This window comes from Manis pentadactyla, chromosome 6, assembly GCF_030020395.1.
Source record: "Manis pentadactyla isolate mManPen7 chromosome 6, mManPen7.hap1, whole genome shotgun sequence".
Taxonomy (NCBI): Eukaryota; Metazoa; Chordata; class Mammalia; order Pholidota; family Manidae; genus Manis; species Manis pentadactyla.
The window spans coordinates 58409166-58424984 of NC_080024.1; the positions used below are offsets into that span (position 1 = coordinate 58409166).

At 40.4% G+C, this 15819-nt stretch overlaps 1 protein-coding gene across 1 annotated transcript in view; it reads left to right on the plus strand.

Annotated features, from left to right (window-relative positions):
• The window catches only part of PDE11A (phosphodiesterase 11A), a 395750-nt gene that overhangs the window by 253712 nt on the left and 126219 nt on the right, over positions 1-15819 (plus strand). The window contains exon 10 of the mRNA XM_036879447.2: positions 4686-4736. Coding sequence (XP_036735342.2) covers positions 4686-4736 — 51 coding nt within the window. The remainder of the gene's footprint in view (positions 1-4685; positions 4737-15819) is intronic.

Here is a 15819-nt window from a genome sequence, read left to right on the forward strand (position 1 = left end):
TACAGAGATGATGTTTAAAACCATGAGAATGCATAGCATCACTGAAGGAGAGGTTGATCCCAGCAAACTTCTACATTTAGAGTGAAGATAGTGGAGAAGGAGTCAACAAAGAAAACAGAGAAAGAATAGACAGGAAAATAGATGGAAACCAAAATAGTGTGGTGTCATGAAAACCCAGAGAAAAGGCTTTTCTAAAAAGGCAGGAGTGATAACCTGGGTTCAGTACTGCTGCAAAAAGCAGTCACAGATTTGTCCATGGATTTGCAGCAAGAAATTAGGACCAACTACAGAAGCTGTTACAGTGGAGGGGTTAGGGGAGAACCAAAACTGATGTAGGTTAAGGAGAGAATTGGGCATGAACAGTGATCACAGGCCATGAAGAAAAATCCTGTGTGTTCTGCAACAGGATTCACGGATCCCCTGTCTTAAGAATTTGGTCCTCTGGCTTGTTAGTCCTAAGGATTCTTAGAGGGAACACCGCTGCACCCTCTGCAGTTTACCAGAGGGCCTACTCCTGCAGGAACAAGGTTCTCTTTTTAGCTGATTCCTCTCTGCTCATCCCCAAGGGGCTGTATTATTTCAAGAAAAGGTGGCTGAAAGGTTTTTGTGTGAGGCCATTCCTCTGCTTCCTTACTGGTTCTCAGAGCTTCCAAGGGAAACAAGAACTCTCAGAAAAAAAATATTCAAAAGGGAAAACCAAAAGCATCCTTATCATTACCTTGGTCTAATTAGGTAGAATAAATAAATTACTATGGGTTTAATAGATAAGCCAGTAGAGAGACTCAAAAATCTCAGAACTCAGAACTCCAGAAGGGTTTTGGTTCCAAGTTATGGCCCAGAAAAATTTAAGAATCATGACAAAGTAACACAGGCATTGATTTCACTGGTCTTAATCTGACACCATACACAAATTTAGTTTCAGATGTATCATAGAATTAACATAAAAGTTAAAACTACATAAAGTTTTTAGAAAACAGTACAAGATACATATCTGCAACTTTAGGGTAGATACAATTTCTTAGAAAGAACACATGAAACAATAATAAACAAAAATTGACATATTTGATCAAAATAAAAATTTTTGTTCATTAAAAGATACATTAAAAGAGAACTGGGTTGGTAAAGGGTACAAAATTTTCAGCTATAAGATGAACAATGTCTGAGGATAATGTAAAACATGTTTACTATAGTTGATAGCACTGTAGTATATAACTGAAATTTGCTCAGAGGAGTTAAATGTTCTCACCAAAATAAAGATAAATATGTGATGTGATGAGTGTGTCTATTAACTAGATGGTGGGAATCCTTTCACAGTAAGAAACAAAAAGACAAGCCACAGACTGAGAGATAATATTTGCAAAACATACATCTGACAGAGGATTTTTATCTGAGTTACACAAAGTACAAATAAATAACAAACAAAAGAAAATTTAAAGAAACTAAAAAGTCTTAATCTCTAATAATTGAGTGGGAAAGTTGTTTTAAACAAAGGTAATGGTAAATGGTAAAAGCTGGTTAAGCGCCACCTGGTGGCAGAGATTTTCAATTTCAGCTTAAGTTTTCGTGGAATATTTTTTTAAGTAAATAAATTTCAATTATTGAATATGTAGAGACTTATAAATAGTAAGAAATTTTAATATGAAAACAGCCAAACTAAAGAGTACTTCAGTAAAACTGAACCAAATGAACAAAATCTCTTGTTATTTTTCATTGAAAATTCCTACTAATAATATGAGACAATTAAGATAATATGATGGCATAATACTCTGCCAAATATTCATATGGTAGAATTGTAATTGAATGTTAATACATGAGTGTAATGTGATTATCTGTGTGCCAGCTGTTTGACATGTACCATCGTATTTAATCTTCCTAAGAACTGTGTGGAGTACAGTCCCACACCACAAAATTTTTCCAACAGAAAATCTCTTTGTTGTTAGTAAGCAAACTCATAGAACATATTTATCTCTCAATACAACATTTTTGTGCTTTTGTTTGTAGTGGAAAAAATATTTATGTCCCCAAACTATATCATTTTTTTAACAAAATGAAGCGTGGGGAAAGTTCTGATCATATTCCAGATAGAATTGTTCTAAATAACATCCAAATCACGTGTAGACATTTTAAACACCACGTAGAATTTAACAATAAAGTGTGTATTTCAGTTGTGTGACACTGAGTAAAGCAACTGGTCCTGAACTTGTCACCACCATGCCTCTAATATTCAGCTCCTGTTTTTGCTTAGCAGTGTCTGACAGTGAGTTCCCTCCCAAAGGTGGCAGAGTGTTGAGAGAACTAAGGGAAAATTATGTGACTGAAATGTTTACAATAGAAGGGAAGATATTACTTTTTGTTAAGAACTATCTCGGTTATGATAAAAAAAAGTAACACTTAAAACAATTTATAACCTGACATCATTTTTTGTTTCATTCATACTTATGAATTTTACTGTTTCATTAGGTTTTAGGAAGTGGTTGCAAGTCTTATAATTTTTTCCAAGTAAAAATAATGGAAAACAGGCTCCCTGTTGATGTTTTCAGGTGGAAACTCTGATTTTCAAGAACAGGTTACTGATGCTAAGCAGGAGACGCCGGTCAAGTATTAATGTTATACCATTTTATGAATGAGGCCCAAAGTGACCAAGCCACTTGCCCAAACTCCCATAGGCGCGAAGCAGCAGAGCCCTGGCCGTCGGGCTCCAACCACCGTGGACACTGCCTCCATGTGGGCCTGCTTCTGTCACACATAGCCTGGGCCGATGTTTCCTAATGTTCTTGATCAAGGGTTATGAGGTCGGAATGTTACTAGATTAATGTATCACTTAAAAGGAGTTCTGTGACTAATTAGGTTTGGGAAATACTGAGTTTAACAAAATAAAATGTTACTTTACTTTTCAGAGTCAACTGGACTGTGCTCTTCTCTATGTTTGGTAGTTGAAGAGGGGTTTAGCATTTCCCAGACTTACTTGTTTGAGATTTGTATAAATTAAGATGGAATTGCTAGTATAAAATATAAAATATGCATACATTATACGTGTGTGTGTGTGTGTGTGCCTAATAATACACCAATGCTAACTTAAGCAAATGTGTATTATTTGTCCTACATAGCAAGAAGTCTGGGGCAGAGCAGCCCAGGGCCAGGTTCATTTCTCTATCTCTTACTGCTCTACTGTCCATAACAAGCTGTCATTCATACTCATGGTTGTCACCTCATAGACACCAGATTTTATCCCACCACCAGGTTTTACAGCTGTTTTTCAGGGAGGAAGAGAGAGGAAAGGAAAAAAGGCAGTGCCGACATCCCCACTTGCATTTCAGTGACCAGAGGAGTGGCTCATGGCCATTCCTCACGACCACCACTAGCTGCAAGGGCCTACAAATGGGATTTTTTACTTTTTTTTTTTTTTCTCTAGATAATTATTTTTTATTGAAGGGTAGTTGACGCACACTATTATATTACATTAGTATTAGTTTCAAGTGTACAACACAGTGATAAAACATTTATATACATAATTCTAGGTTCCAGCTATCACCCTACCAAGCTGTTACAATATCTTGACTATATTCCTTATGCTATACATTACATCCCGGTTACTTATTTATTTTACCATTGGAAGTCTGTCCTTTTTTTTTTTTTTTTTGTGAGGGCATCTCTCATATTTATTGATCAAATGGTTGTTAACCACAATAAAATTCTGTGTAGGGGAGTCAATGCTCAATGCACAATCATTAATCCACCCTAAGCCTAATTTTCGTCAGCCTCCAATCTTCTGAGGCATAACAAACAAGTTCTTACATGAAGAACAAATTGGGATTTTTTACTTTTAAGCCTCTGTATCAGTGAGTTATGATTTGGTGATAAAGCACAAAGGTTGATTTCTTGCTCACATGAAACGTCATTAGCCGCAGGCTGGCTGCAGCTCTGCTCAATGTGTCTTCTTCATTTTGGGGCTCAGGCTGAGAGGGCAGCCCCTCTCAGGGTCATGCATTCCATGGTGGAAGGACAAGGGAGATGGCAGAACCATGTGATGGCCCTTAAAGACTGTACTCAAAAGTAGCATCTTTAACTTTCCCCCACATTTCATTGGCTAAAGCAAGTCATACACTAAGGCTGATTCAATAGGTCAGGGAAATATAATCCTCCTACAAAAAGCATCACAGATGGTTAGGCATGACAAAATAATCTTTCCTATATAATAAAAGTAGGCAAGAGAGAATAGAGCAGAGATGGAAGGTAAGTCAGCAATCTACAGTGTTTGCTGTAGTACACACACACACACACACACACACACACACACACACACACGCACAAACACACACCACCTTTTTATTTATATATTATGGAGTATTTCACAGGACAAGTATTCACATCTTTTGGGAACTGTGGTCTTGTGCCACATCATGTCCCTTTGATAAAATAAATACCTATAAAAACATCCTGGGGTAAAACACTTAGCTCTTAGTGTGGGCTATAGTTCTGTTCAGCATTATAACAGATTGCACTGTAATTGCACAGATGATAATCTGTGTCACAGACGGTTACTGGAAATTTGTGGCTGTACATTAAAATCCACTATTATGTCAAGGTGACAGACATGAACAAAGCTTATTTTTAAGCTAGGAGAATTTCAGAAAATGGAGTCATGTCTGGTTATTAAAGGTTTTTTTTCTTTTCTTCTGAATCAGGTGCTGTCATACCACGCAACGTGTTCAAAAGCTGAGGTTGACAGGTTTAAGGTAAGGAAGCAAATGGTGTCCTATTCGTGCATAAAGTTAAACTTCATGTGGCTTTCTGGCCCTTTGTCACTTGCCCCTATAGAATTAGTCCTGCCCACTGGGTGTTGAGGAATAGAACTGGGCAGAGGTGTGTTAGAATATTTCAGTTTTAAAGGGGAAGAGGGACCTACATACAACTGAGTAGCCCCTTCATGATCATTTAAATGATGCAGTGTTTATTTCTTTTCATTTGTTAAGTAAGCAGAATATCAGGAAAAAAATCTGTGTAATATGTTGAAACTCAGGATGTCTGGTTTTGGCATTGGTTTTACATCTTATTTTCTGTTCATTTAAAATCTTAGGTCCTATATCTTCATCTGTAAAAGTAAGTGAAGAGATTAGGATAATAATAGCTAACTTTTGCCAAGTGCTTACTATGGACCAGGCACAATGCAAAACATTTTACATGTGTTAATTCATTTGAGTCTCATAATGCTATGAAGTGTGTACCATTTTATAGATGAGTAAACTGAGGCATGAAGATTTTGAGTAAACAGGCTAAGGTCAAATGATTCTAAGGCATATAGCCAGGCAATGCCCCAGAACTGGAGTTCTTAAGCACCATGCTCCACTGCCATTCTGCCTGACTCTCTTCTAGCTCTGACGTCCCATGAGTCTGTGAATGCGTCTGAGATATTTCTGCTCACCTTAGTCACCACCATTCCCTTAAAGGTTGCTCAGAATTGTCACTCCTCTCCGCTTTTCTCACGGGCTATGGTCAAACATGGGAGTGTGGGGAATCTGATTTTCCTCCCTCTTGGAGGTCTTGATGGCTGTCTTTTTAAGATTTTGTGGAGGTTCAGGGAATTATCAGGCAAGCTGCCATAACCATAAGAAAGGTAATGTCTTGTGTTGTAATATTTGTGTGGAGTAATGCTGGATGCTGGCGACTCCTCTAAGAGTTTCATTTGCATATGGATGCATTCATCTTCCCGGGACAGTGGCACACAGATCTTTGGGCCTGATTAGTGAATCAGATCATCGAGTTGAGTCACCCTAATAAAGAGAGGAAACAAGGGAAAACCCCAAACTCAGAGCAGGGCTTGAGGGAACTGCTCAGAAGGGCAGGGAGCAGCACGTCTACGGGGTCTGAAAGTGAGCTGTGGGGGCTTCAGCCAGAGAATGTGTCTTATGGGCGTGGAGAGATGCTTCGGAAAAGACCTGCAGGTCAGAGGGAGAGATGTGGTGCTGCAAGTGTGACAGCTGACAACAGAGGGAGGAGGCAGAACAACCACAGCCACTGCAGTCAGGGCCCATTTGAATAAACATCCTCTATACAAGTTAGAACGTGCGCCCCAAGGGGAAGAGGGATGGGGGGCGAACAGCACTTTTCTTATGTTTTGATCACCTCTATCATTTTTACAGTTCTTGGAACATAGGACCACTCAATAAATACTTGTTGAATGGAAGAATGAAAGAATGAATGAATGATTAAATAACTCCAAAAAACATCAGGGTCCTATAACTCAAAACGTTTAGTCATTAAGCAAATGTTAAACCCATGGTTATGTAAGGTTATTTTTGTATTTTATATAAATGTTATAAATATGTCCATCAAAAATATTTAAAGCTTTCTTACTTGAGCTAATAAAGTTCAGTTACCTAAAAATCCTATTTATGGAAATAACTTTCCATAAATATTTTATTTTTTTATGTTTTATATTTTATATTTACTATCATTATAGTCAACATCATTGCTAAAAGCAGGGAGGAGCAGGGAGGGAGAAAGACGGCAAAGCTCACAGTGGACTAAATATGACTAAAAGAGCGATTTGCGGGGACATGCCCAGAGCCACTGCAGACCAAAATCAATACCCGTTTGCTCTCTAAAGCTTCTGTGCCCTGTATTCTTTGCCTAGAGGAAGGAGAACGCAGTTGTTTTGGAATGTGCCACAATTTCCTGTTGTTAGCTCACAAACATACTAAAAATATGGAGTATTTAAATTTGAGAACAAAAGGTTATTTAATCTTAAAGTATCAAGATTAGATTATTAACTAATTTATTCCAGATTTTATCCTGAGAGATATTAATGAGTATCTTATTATATTGTAATTGTGATATAATAGATAATTTTAACCTAATGGGTTTTTTCTTGATATATAAAGTAAATAAAACATTAACATAATTGGTAGCTGATGCCTTATAACGGCAGCAATAACATTAAAATGTAGTGGGCTTAAAATAATCCTGCACATAGAACACTGAAAAATATTTACTGAAATTTCATGCTAGAATATGTGTGATGGTAGTTTCCTAACATAAATAACAGTAAATAAATGTTTTGACTAATATATACAAACTATGCTTATAATATATTGTAATCTTTACCCTGAAATTCTTTTTAAATAATGGATAAATAGGTAGATAAATACATATCTATATCTATATCTACATCTATAGATATAGATATGTATATATGTATGTATGTATGTATGTATATATATATAGAGAGAGAGAGAGAGAGAATTGAAATCTGGAATCAGTTATCCATGAGATTTTATGACTCCCTGTAGTGGATAATGCCCAGCTGGGACCAAACTCGTGACCAGTGATTAAGTCAGAGTTTGGGAAGCAGATGATTTTATCACCTAGTGCCCAGGAGGATCTGGGGGTCAAACACACGCACAAGTCAGACCCCAGCTGCAGCCCAGGCTGTACCACATCAGGGTTCAGACGTGTCCAGAAGACCAGTGAGATGTGTTCTGTTTACATGAGAGACTAAGAGGCTTCTGAGTCCAGAACTTTTCCTAGGGAAAACCAAGGCCTCAGTGCCTAGATGATTCCAAGTTCAGCATGGGGTTTGCCTCTTGGATTTTTTCCTTATTCCAGCCTCCCATGGATTCATGTTCTCAGCTAAGAACATGTGTGGACACAAGAGGCATGGACCTTAGTATGGTTTCAGGGCATTAAATGCCCCCAATGTCACAAGAATTCCAGAGTGTCAAGTGGAAACAGTAGCCCAGAGGAAGGAAGCATCACTACAGGCCTTGAGGCAAGGTACCGTCCTCCCAGGGTGACCAGTGGAGGCTGGAGGAATCGATGCAGGCTGAGTGGTCACATTGTAAGGACAAGTAAGGTCTACCCTGGGAACTCCAAGAAGTAGAAGTTAGAGTTCTTATAATATTGGGGAGTGTGATGCATTCTATTAATTACTTTCAATTCACTACCATTTGTACTCCTAGGTGGTATAGACTAAAGGGACATAGACTTCACATCGATAAACTTGTGTGAATCTTTAATAATCACTAATGTTAGGCTGATAACCTTACTTTTCCTCATATCTTGCCTTCCCATTTCATACCCCTCCATGTTAGGGGATTTCTGAGAATGCCATAGGAGATGGAGAGGGTGTTTTTGTTCTTGTTTTGTTTTATTCTGTTAACGCTATTTCTCCTGTTAGGAAAAATCCCCTTGAGGAATGTGTTCATATAACTAGAATGTCAGAACTTGGGAAACTGTCCTTTTTGTGGGGCTACCTATACACAAAAAGATCACAGAACTTCCTGGAACTAGTGAATTAACTTTTTCAAAGTCTGATTCGGATTATAATGTTCATAATTTGTCTTTATGGGTTGGTTGCCCTGTGCAGAGGAATCGAATGAGGAAACCGGGATCTAAAGAATGGTCTTTACCCTCATTAACATTTACTGATCTTCCTTGAACTCAAAATATGAAAGGTATGCCCAGAAAATTTGTGCAGATTTTAGTGCCTGTTTATATCTCTTCTGCTCCATGCTAACAGGAATAATGTATAAAGACCATATTGACAATTAGGTCTCTTTGAAGATGACTGGTTTAAAGGCTTTTAATAACCTGAAGATGCCAGCTGTGATAACATAAGAAAATGAGTTTAGTACACCAATTATATGCTTCTGTAATTTTATGCACTTTCCTAAGATTCCAATGTGGTGGACAGACCAAACAATTATCACTATATATGCCAGTTTACCAATTAAAGCCAACTCATGGACGTTCTCATGTTATATAGCCACCTTTTATCATCCCTTCATTCAATTTCAAACTGCATGGGTTATGGCTGCAATCAGGGATGAACTCGTTTACAGCACTATTTAACTGCCTCAGTAATTAAATGCCAATAACTCATGTTGGGTGTTTGGGTTTGGACTACCTCTTGCATATTTCAAGTTTTCAATGTTAATGCCTAGGCCACAAATTAACATCCTGGTAAAGAAAATGAAATAAAGTACTAAGGAGTAGGTATTCCTGTGGCCTTTACATACTGAACTAAGGGTGGCTACATCACAATTAGGATCTTATAGCTGCCTCTGTGGGATGGATGGGGTTGGGGGGGACCAGCTGAGCAATGGGATGTGATGGAGTGGGCTGTGTTTTTAAGTCGTTAAGTTTGAGGAGACATTGATCCATGAAATATTCAAATGTTATAATAATATACTTCCACCCTTAGAACTTCCCTCATGGCTATGCCAGTATATGGTGTGGTACAGGCCCTGCACCAGGGTCCCTATACAAGGACGCAGGAATCGGGGTCCCCCAAGGCCTTAGCTGGCCAAGTGCACAGGATGACTTTCAGTAATCAATCCTCCAGAGAGGCCACCTTTTTCTAATTGCACAAAGGCAGCTGTGTGCTGGCTGCTGACCTGCCAACACTATTTCCAAAGTCATGGAGAAGCGCACTCTTTGCAGCAGCTTCTTGCAGAGGAAATTGCACTGTGCAGAGAGGGCTAACACCGTGGCATTTACCCAAACCCCAAGGGACTCGGGGAGCCGAGGAGGGGCACGGGTAGGGCAGGGCACCATGGGGAGCTCGTGTTCCCACCCAGTCAGCAGAGACCGCCTCCCAGTCTGGGGTAGTGTGCGACTGCAAGGGGCAGGGCGGGAAGAGGCACTTTCCCTTGCTTCTCCATCTCAGCCCGCCCACCCATCCTGAAGCGCTACCTGTGGAAATCTCACCAACCAGCGCCCTTCCAGGTCACCTCAGCTTATCTCTGAGGTTGCTTAAAAGGTAACCTCACAGGGATATAAATGGAATCTGGGCATCATCTTGCACTAACGTGTTCTGTCTCCTCTCTTGTCCCTGCCTCTTCAATTGAGGGGCTTGTTTTGATTTTAAATAATATTTATGCCGAGTTTAATTTCCGGGATTTTTTTCATCGTCAGGGCAAGTTATTAAAAGTTCAGCGGGAAATTGACTGCAGGGGAAGCAGCTGAATCAGCACCCTAAAGGGCATCTTGAGCTCCTAAGGCAGCAGCCGGAGCCAGGCGGCCTGCACTGCTCAGGACATGCCCATAAATATGTACAGAGCTTTGTGTTCAAACGTCCACATGTTCATGTGGAATTCTCTTTATGAATTGCGTCTTATCAGACACCACATTAGAAGCCGATGGTCATATTTTGTCACTCCTGAGTGTTGAAAATCCTGGGGCCGGGGGTGGTGAGAGGGGAACCTCTTAGGGCTGCAAGTCCAGCTGGCCTTTCCTACCGCTGCTCAGCAGCTATGAAGCAACAGCTCTTCAAGGGCCCACCTGGCCAAAGTACATCCTGAGACCACCCTGCCCTCCTCTCAGATCAACTGTAGTAGCCACTTCTTGTCACTTCTTTCCATTTGAAAACAAAACAGGGAGATTCTGTCAAGAAGGCCCCCTCTGAACATCTATTTCCCTGGGAGTAAGAACGGGTCTGGAATGCTTTTTCCCACCTTCTCGCTTCCACACATTAACACAGCCAGCTTCACTGCAGTTCCTAAGTGTCACACCTGAAGGTCCAGGGGGTCTGGGCCTGCGGGGATGAGGTAAAAGGCCATGGATTTTTGGTTTCAGAGTGAAGGTGCACCCTGAAGGTCCGGGGAAGACAGGAGCGCAGGTAGCGGTGTGGCGCTGTTAGAGCCCCGAGGCCTGGGTGGTGGAGGGGAGTGCAAGGCCAGGGGGCACCTGGGTCTGTGTCACTCTCTCTTCCTTCTGGTTTGCCCCTAGTAAGAGCCATCTGGAGTCACAGATCTGGAGCCAGATGAACAGTGCTCTTCTGTTTCCTTCCCACAAAGCTTAGCATCTTCAAGAAGCCTCTAGATTGCATCGTTTCAAACTCTTTACTTGGACATTAAAGGTTAGGGGACAGTGTCCGATCATTTTCTGCAGCCTCAGTGGCCAGAGCTGTCCTTTTTTAAGCAGTTGTAAGGCCATGGACACAGTAAGACAAGAGAGAGCAAACATTTAACTAGACAAAGCAGCCACCAGACTGCTTGGTTCATTTGTAATTTCAGGTTTCCTCATCTGCAAAACAAAGCCATTTCCAGCTATATAATGCTATAATTTTATGAGCCTATAAAATTTATCTCTAGGGGGGAAGGGGAAAATAAAACACAAAACAATTTAAAGTTGACAGAACATCTTGGAGTCGTTATAATTTCTGCATACCCAAAGCTTTAAATTTAATCTCTGTTTAAAAATTGGGGTGTTTCATGGAAGATTGAACTCAGCTTGATTTAATTACATATCATACGTGATTTCCAAAGCCCACCATGGCTGTCTTGTAGCTGAAGGGTGACATAATAGAACAATGCTTGGGAGGAAGGTAAGTGATTGTTTTAGGTAAGGCAGGAGTCTTAATCTCCTCAGTATAAAAACTAATGCTACCTATAAATGTTTACATAATAATGTCTCAAACAGTATGACTCAGCAGTGTAGAAAAACCTTGTCATCCCCATCACCTCACTTGAGCCTGGCGACCTCTTGCTGAGGAAGGGCTGTTACACCTCCATTTTGCATTCGAGTCAACCAAGAACCAAAGAACCAGCAAGAAAAATGCACATATTTGGCTTTGATTTTTCCTGTCCAATGTTTTATCTTGACCTTGAAGACAGTGCTTCTCTTCAACTGGCTAAATAGGAAAATAAAAGTAATATCATGGAATTTTATCCTGAAGACATTTCTTTTGATTTAACTATTATTCTTGGAACCCTTATGGCATTTTGATAGTTTGGGGGCCAAATAAGCATGACTGCAGATGAGTCTGAGAAAAACAGCATTTTTGGCTGAACATAACATGTAAAAAGACATTTTCATGGTATTTTTTGAGCAAATGTGAATGTTTTATTAGGAACTTCTTTTTGTATTGTGGTTGTGCCGTCCATGTGACTTCTTGCCTTGGGGTCTCAGACTGCTAAGGAAATTGGAAACAGCAAACATTATGAAAATGTTGCATGATTCTTAGCAAAAGGGTATATGATCCATTATTCTGACATCTTGCTTGTCTTCCTTACAGTCTGATTGGCTATCTAGCTATATAGAAATCTCCTGACATCTGGAAAGCTCAAAGGAAAAAGAGCAGTTCCACTTTATTATCCTGCTTTCTCCAGGCCTGCCAAGTACCTTGTAAGAAAGATAACGAGGATATAAGATTGCGAACATCAGTTCAATGATAATGTACTTGTCAGGAGATAAAGTCTTATGTTTAAGGCATGAGAACTCATGAACTAGACTATTTGGGAGAAGGTATGAAGTGAAGAATGTGAGACTGGATTTATATTTGTATATTTCCTATAGCGATGCATGGTGTTGGGGCATCATGGACAGCAATCTGCCTATCTGAAACATGATGACTTTAACATAAGACTCTTCATGTAAATTTTTAAGAATTTGAAAAGTCATTATTCTGAATTAACTGCTATATACTGCCTCCATTTGTGGTTCTGAGTATGTGTATGGTGTGTGTGTGTGTGTGTGTGTGTGTGTGTGTGTGTGTGTGTGTGTGTATGTGTGTGCGCACTTTGGCTTAAAGCCGTATCAAGTGGTTCAGAGTATCATCTCTAGCTTTAGGAAAAGATCTTGTAGCAATTCATTGTGTCCAAAGAGACAAGCTTTGGAAAATCTATGAGAAAACAAGATCTGAGATGCAACACTTTGGCCACTGGGTGCCATCCTTGCTCCATGTAAGGATTTGCTGAACCACATTTCTAGAAAAATGGTTAAAACCCCAAAGACAGTCATTTAAAAGTAATTTCAAGATATAATAATGTTTGTGTGTGTGCATGACCTGGAATATGTTAATGGCACAGGCAGCTTATTCTTCTGACCAGGCATGAAACAGAAGGAGTGGGGAAATCTCCCCTCTGGTTCAGCTTTATTCATAAAGCCTGGTGAAGCCCCCTTGCTTGCTTTACCCCAGTGAGCCAGCCAGTGGGTGGCAGGGGAGGCAGCCTGGAGGAGCTGGGAGCTGCTGATGAGGTGGTGTGGTAGGTATCTGGAGGTCAGTGGGTCAGATGCTCCATTAATTATTTTTATTGTTGTACATATTGCAGCGTGCATGTAACAGATTTTGAACCCAGCCATCTGTGTGGCTGTGTTCTGTCTCTTCAAACACATTCCTCTCATTACAGAGCTGGTGGAGCTATTAAACACTTCCCCTTCCTAGGAATGCTGCATGTTGGTGGAATAGTAACTCTGTTTGGGGGACTTTCTGTTTTCCTAGAAGCAATTCATGGAGTTTACAAGGACACCACCTTAGCCAGGCATCAGAACATCCATAATCAATGACACAATATCTGCACAGGATTTTGCTATCATTGGATTTGACACTCACCTACATAAACCTAGAAATTAAACTCAACATTATGAACAAGAATAGCTACAGAGAATATTCTAAGACTGTCATGTAGTACAGGCTACAGTTTCCATTCAGGGCCTCAAACACTTGGTTGGGACTAAAAGAAATTATAGTGTGAACAAGTAGGAATTATACTGCTATACTGTTATACTGCTAGGTTGGGGCCATGCAGCTGCTCTCACAGTTGGCCCTGAAAGTGGCCCAGAGCAGCGCCCACAGGTACCTGTTTAGACTCACTGTAATCAAATCCACACACCCATGAAAGGAGAAAGTGTGAAAAGGGCTGACAAGAACCTACAAAAGGACAGGGTTTTTTTCAACCTATCCAGGATAAAAGGTTTAAATACTTACTGTTCTGCTGTTAAACATCTCCAGGTGGATGGACTTTAAAATATATTTTCTGGGCTTACTAGGATAACATGTTACCAGTCATTAAATATGTTTAAATATTGCTGTTGCCTAAGTGTAGTGCTGTTAGAGCTGGAGCATTCTTGTGATTCTGAGTGCTTTCATAGCTCTTATTTCACTGGATGTTAATAGAAGACTTTAAGAGAGGCACCTATGGCTGTATCCTATGTGTCGATCAGGCAACTGAGGAGACAGCACACAGCCAGTTTGGAGGCCTCTCTTCTAGCTGCTGAGGTCCTTTTCTTGGATTTTCCCACCCAGTATATGCTCAGGCCACTCATACTATGCTCACCTGGAAAATAACATTTAATGAACATGGTTCCATGTGCCAGGTCTGTTTTCAGTGCTTCAACCTGCATTATCATTTAATCCCCACAAAAAACCCTACTATTATTTTCTTATTTTATAGATGATCAACAAGAGAAATGCCCAATTAACTATAGCAGGCACATTAAGAAATCAAGATATGGAAAGGCATGCTGAATTTGTAATATTCTCTATTGAAATGACATGGCATCCTTTTTGTTTTAGATTCTTCTGGTCCTGGCCCTGATTATGAACCCTTCCGTAATCATCTCTTAGTTCCTTAACAGGCAAGTTCAGATTTCAACAGGCTCTGCAAAGGGTTTTTTGTTTGTTTGTAAACTTCTAAGGTTACATAGGTTATAAGGTAAGCCAGGCCTTCTGTTTAAGCAAATGTGCTTTCTCAGCCTTCAGCATTCTGGAATATCAACTTCAAGGGATAGGTTTGTGGGATCTAAAAGCAATTTTTCCCTGCACAGGGTAAATCCCAAACAATTCTTGTGCCAAATGACCTCATTCCATTCTCTACTAGGTTCATTTTCATAACAGGTATTACAATTAATCTAGGGCCTTTCCAGAGACAGAAGGGAGTTCTGTAAAAACCAAGCTTTGTGTTGCTTTCTGCAGGAACAGGTGGCCATCCTCACCACTGAGTTTAAATTTGTCAAACTCCATGAAACACTGAAGCTGGGTTTTACACCAGGACGTTCTGTACTCTTCCCCTCACCACTGACAGGAAAGACCTAAAATTCAGCAAGAAAAGCTAAAAGGGAGAGAGGCTTTCTATGACTAAGTTGCACCAAAATGAAAAATCATAGGAATTGCCTCCCTTTAAAGCCATGGAGAAATTTATGTTTCTACCTGAAATATCTTCCAAACCATGAGTGATCGCCTTGAAAACAGCTTCCCTTTGGTTCTCTGAGGAGTTGTGTGAGAGGGCAAAGATTTAATATTTTGACAAACCCCTTAAAAACCAAAAGTCCAAGAATCCTATTATTAGGAATGTCCCTGTCTGCACTGGTCTGTGAGTGGCTGTCTCTCTCCACACGAGCTCTTTCTCCTGCTACATAATGATTCACTCATGAGAAGGCAGGATTGAGTTGAATGCAAGATCCCAGATGTAAAATCTTCCTCTATGTAATATACAGAAGCCCAAAGTTCCTCCCAGGAAGAGTTACAAATGGGAGTATACTGTGTACCTAAGGGGCAGCCTCCCCATGGAATATGGAATATGTTCCAGCAAGGCCAACCTCTTTAGGCAGAGCCACCTGCAGCAAGCACTGGCGGGCCCTTGGGTCAGAGGAGCAGAGCTCTAGCATGGCAGCATTGAGCCCGGTACGCTCCCTGCAGCCTGGCTTATCCACTGCACATTTATCCTTACAAAGGGGTAAATGTGGCCTCCCTTGGGGCCTGAGTTTCTCATCTTCCAGCAATCCCCTCTAGAAAAAACTATTCCCAAATTCCAGTGTGGAGAATCTCAAGGAAGTCTTACAATTGGTCCATTTGGGGTCAAGTGCCCATCCTTGAACCAATCAGCTGTGACAGGGGCATAGTCATAGAAGAATATCTCAACCCCCTGGTGGAAACACACGGTTGGAGTGGAAGGAGGACCAGTTCCACTAGAAAGGGGAGAGGCACTAGGCAGATAGTATCACAGCTGTCCTTCACTGGTGAGGCATATATGCACAACTTTCAGACAGTGACTTTCAGTCTTTATCAAACCTGCCCATGGCCTGTCTTATGGAAACCAC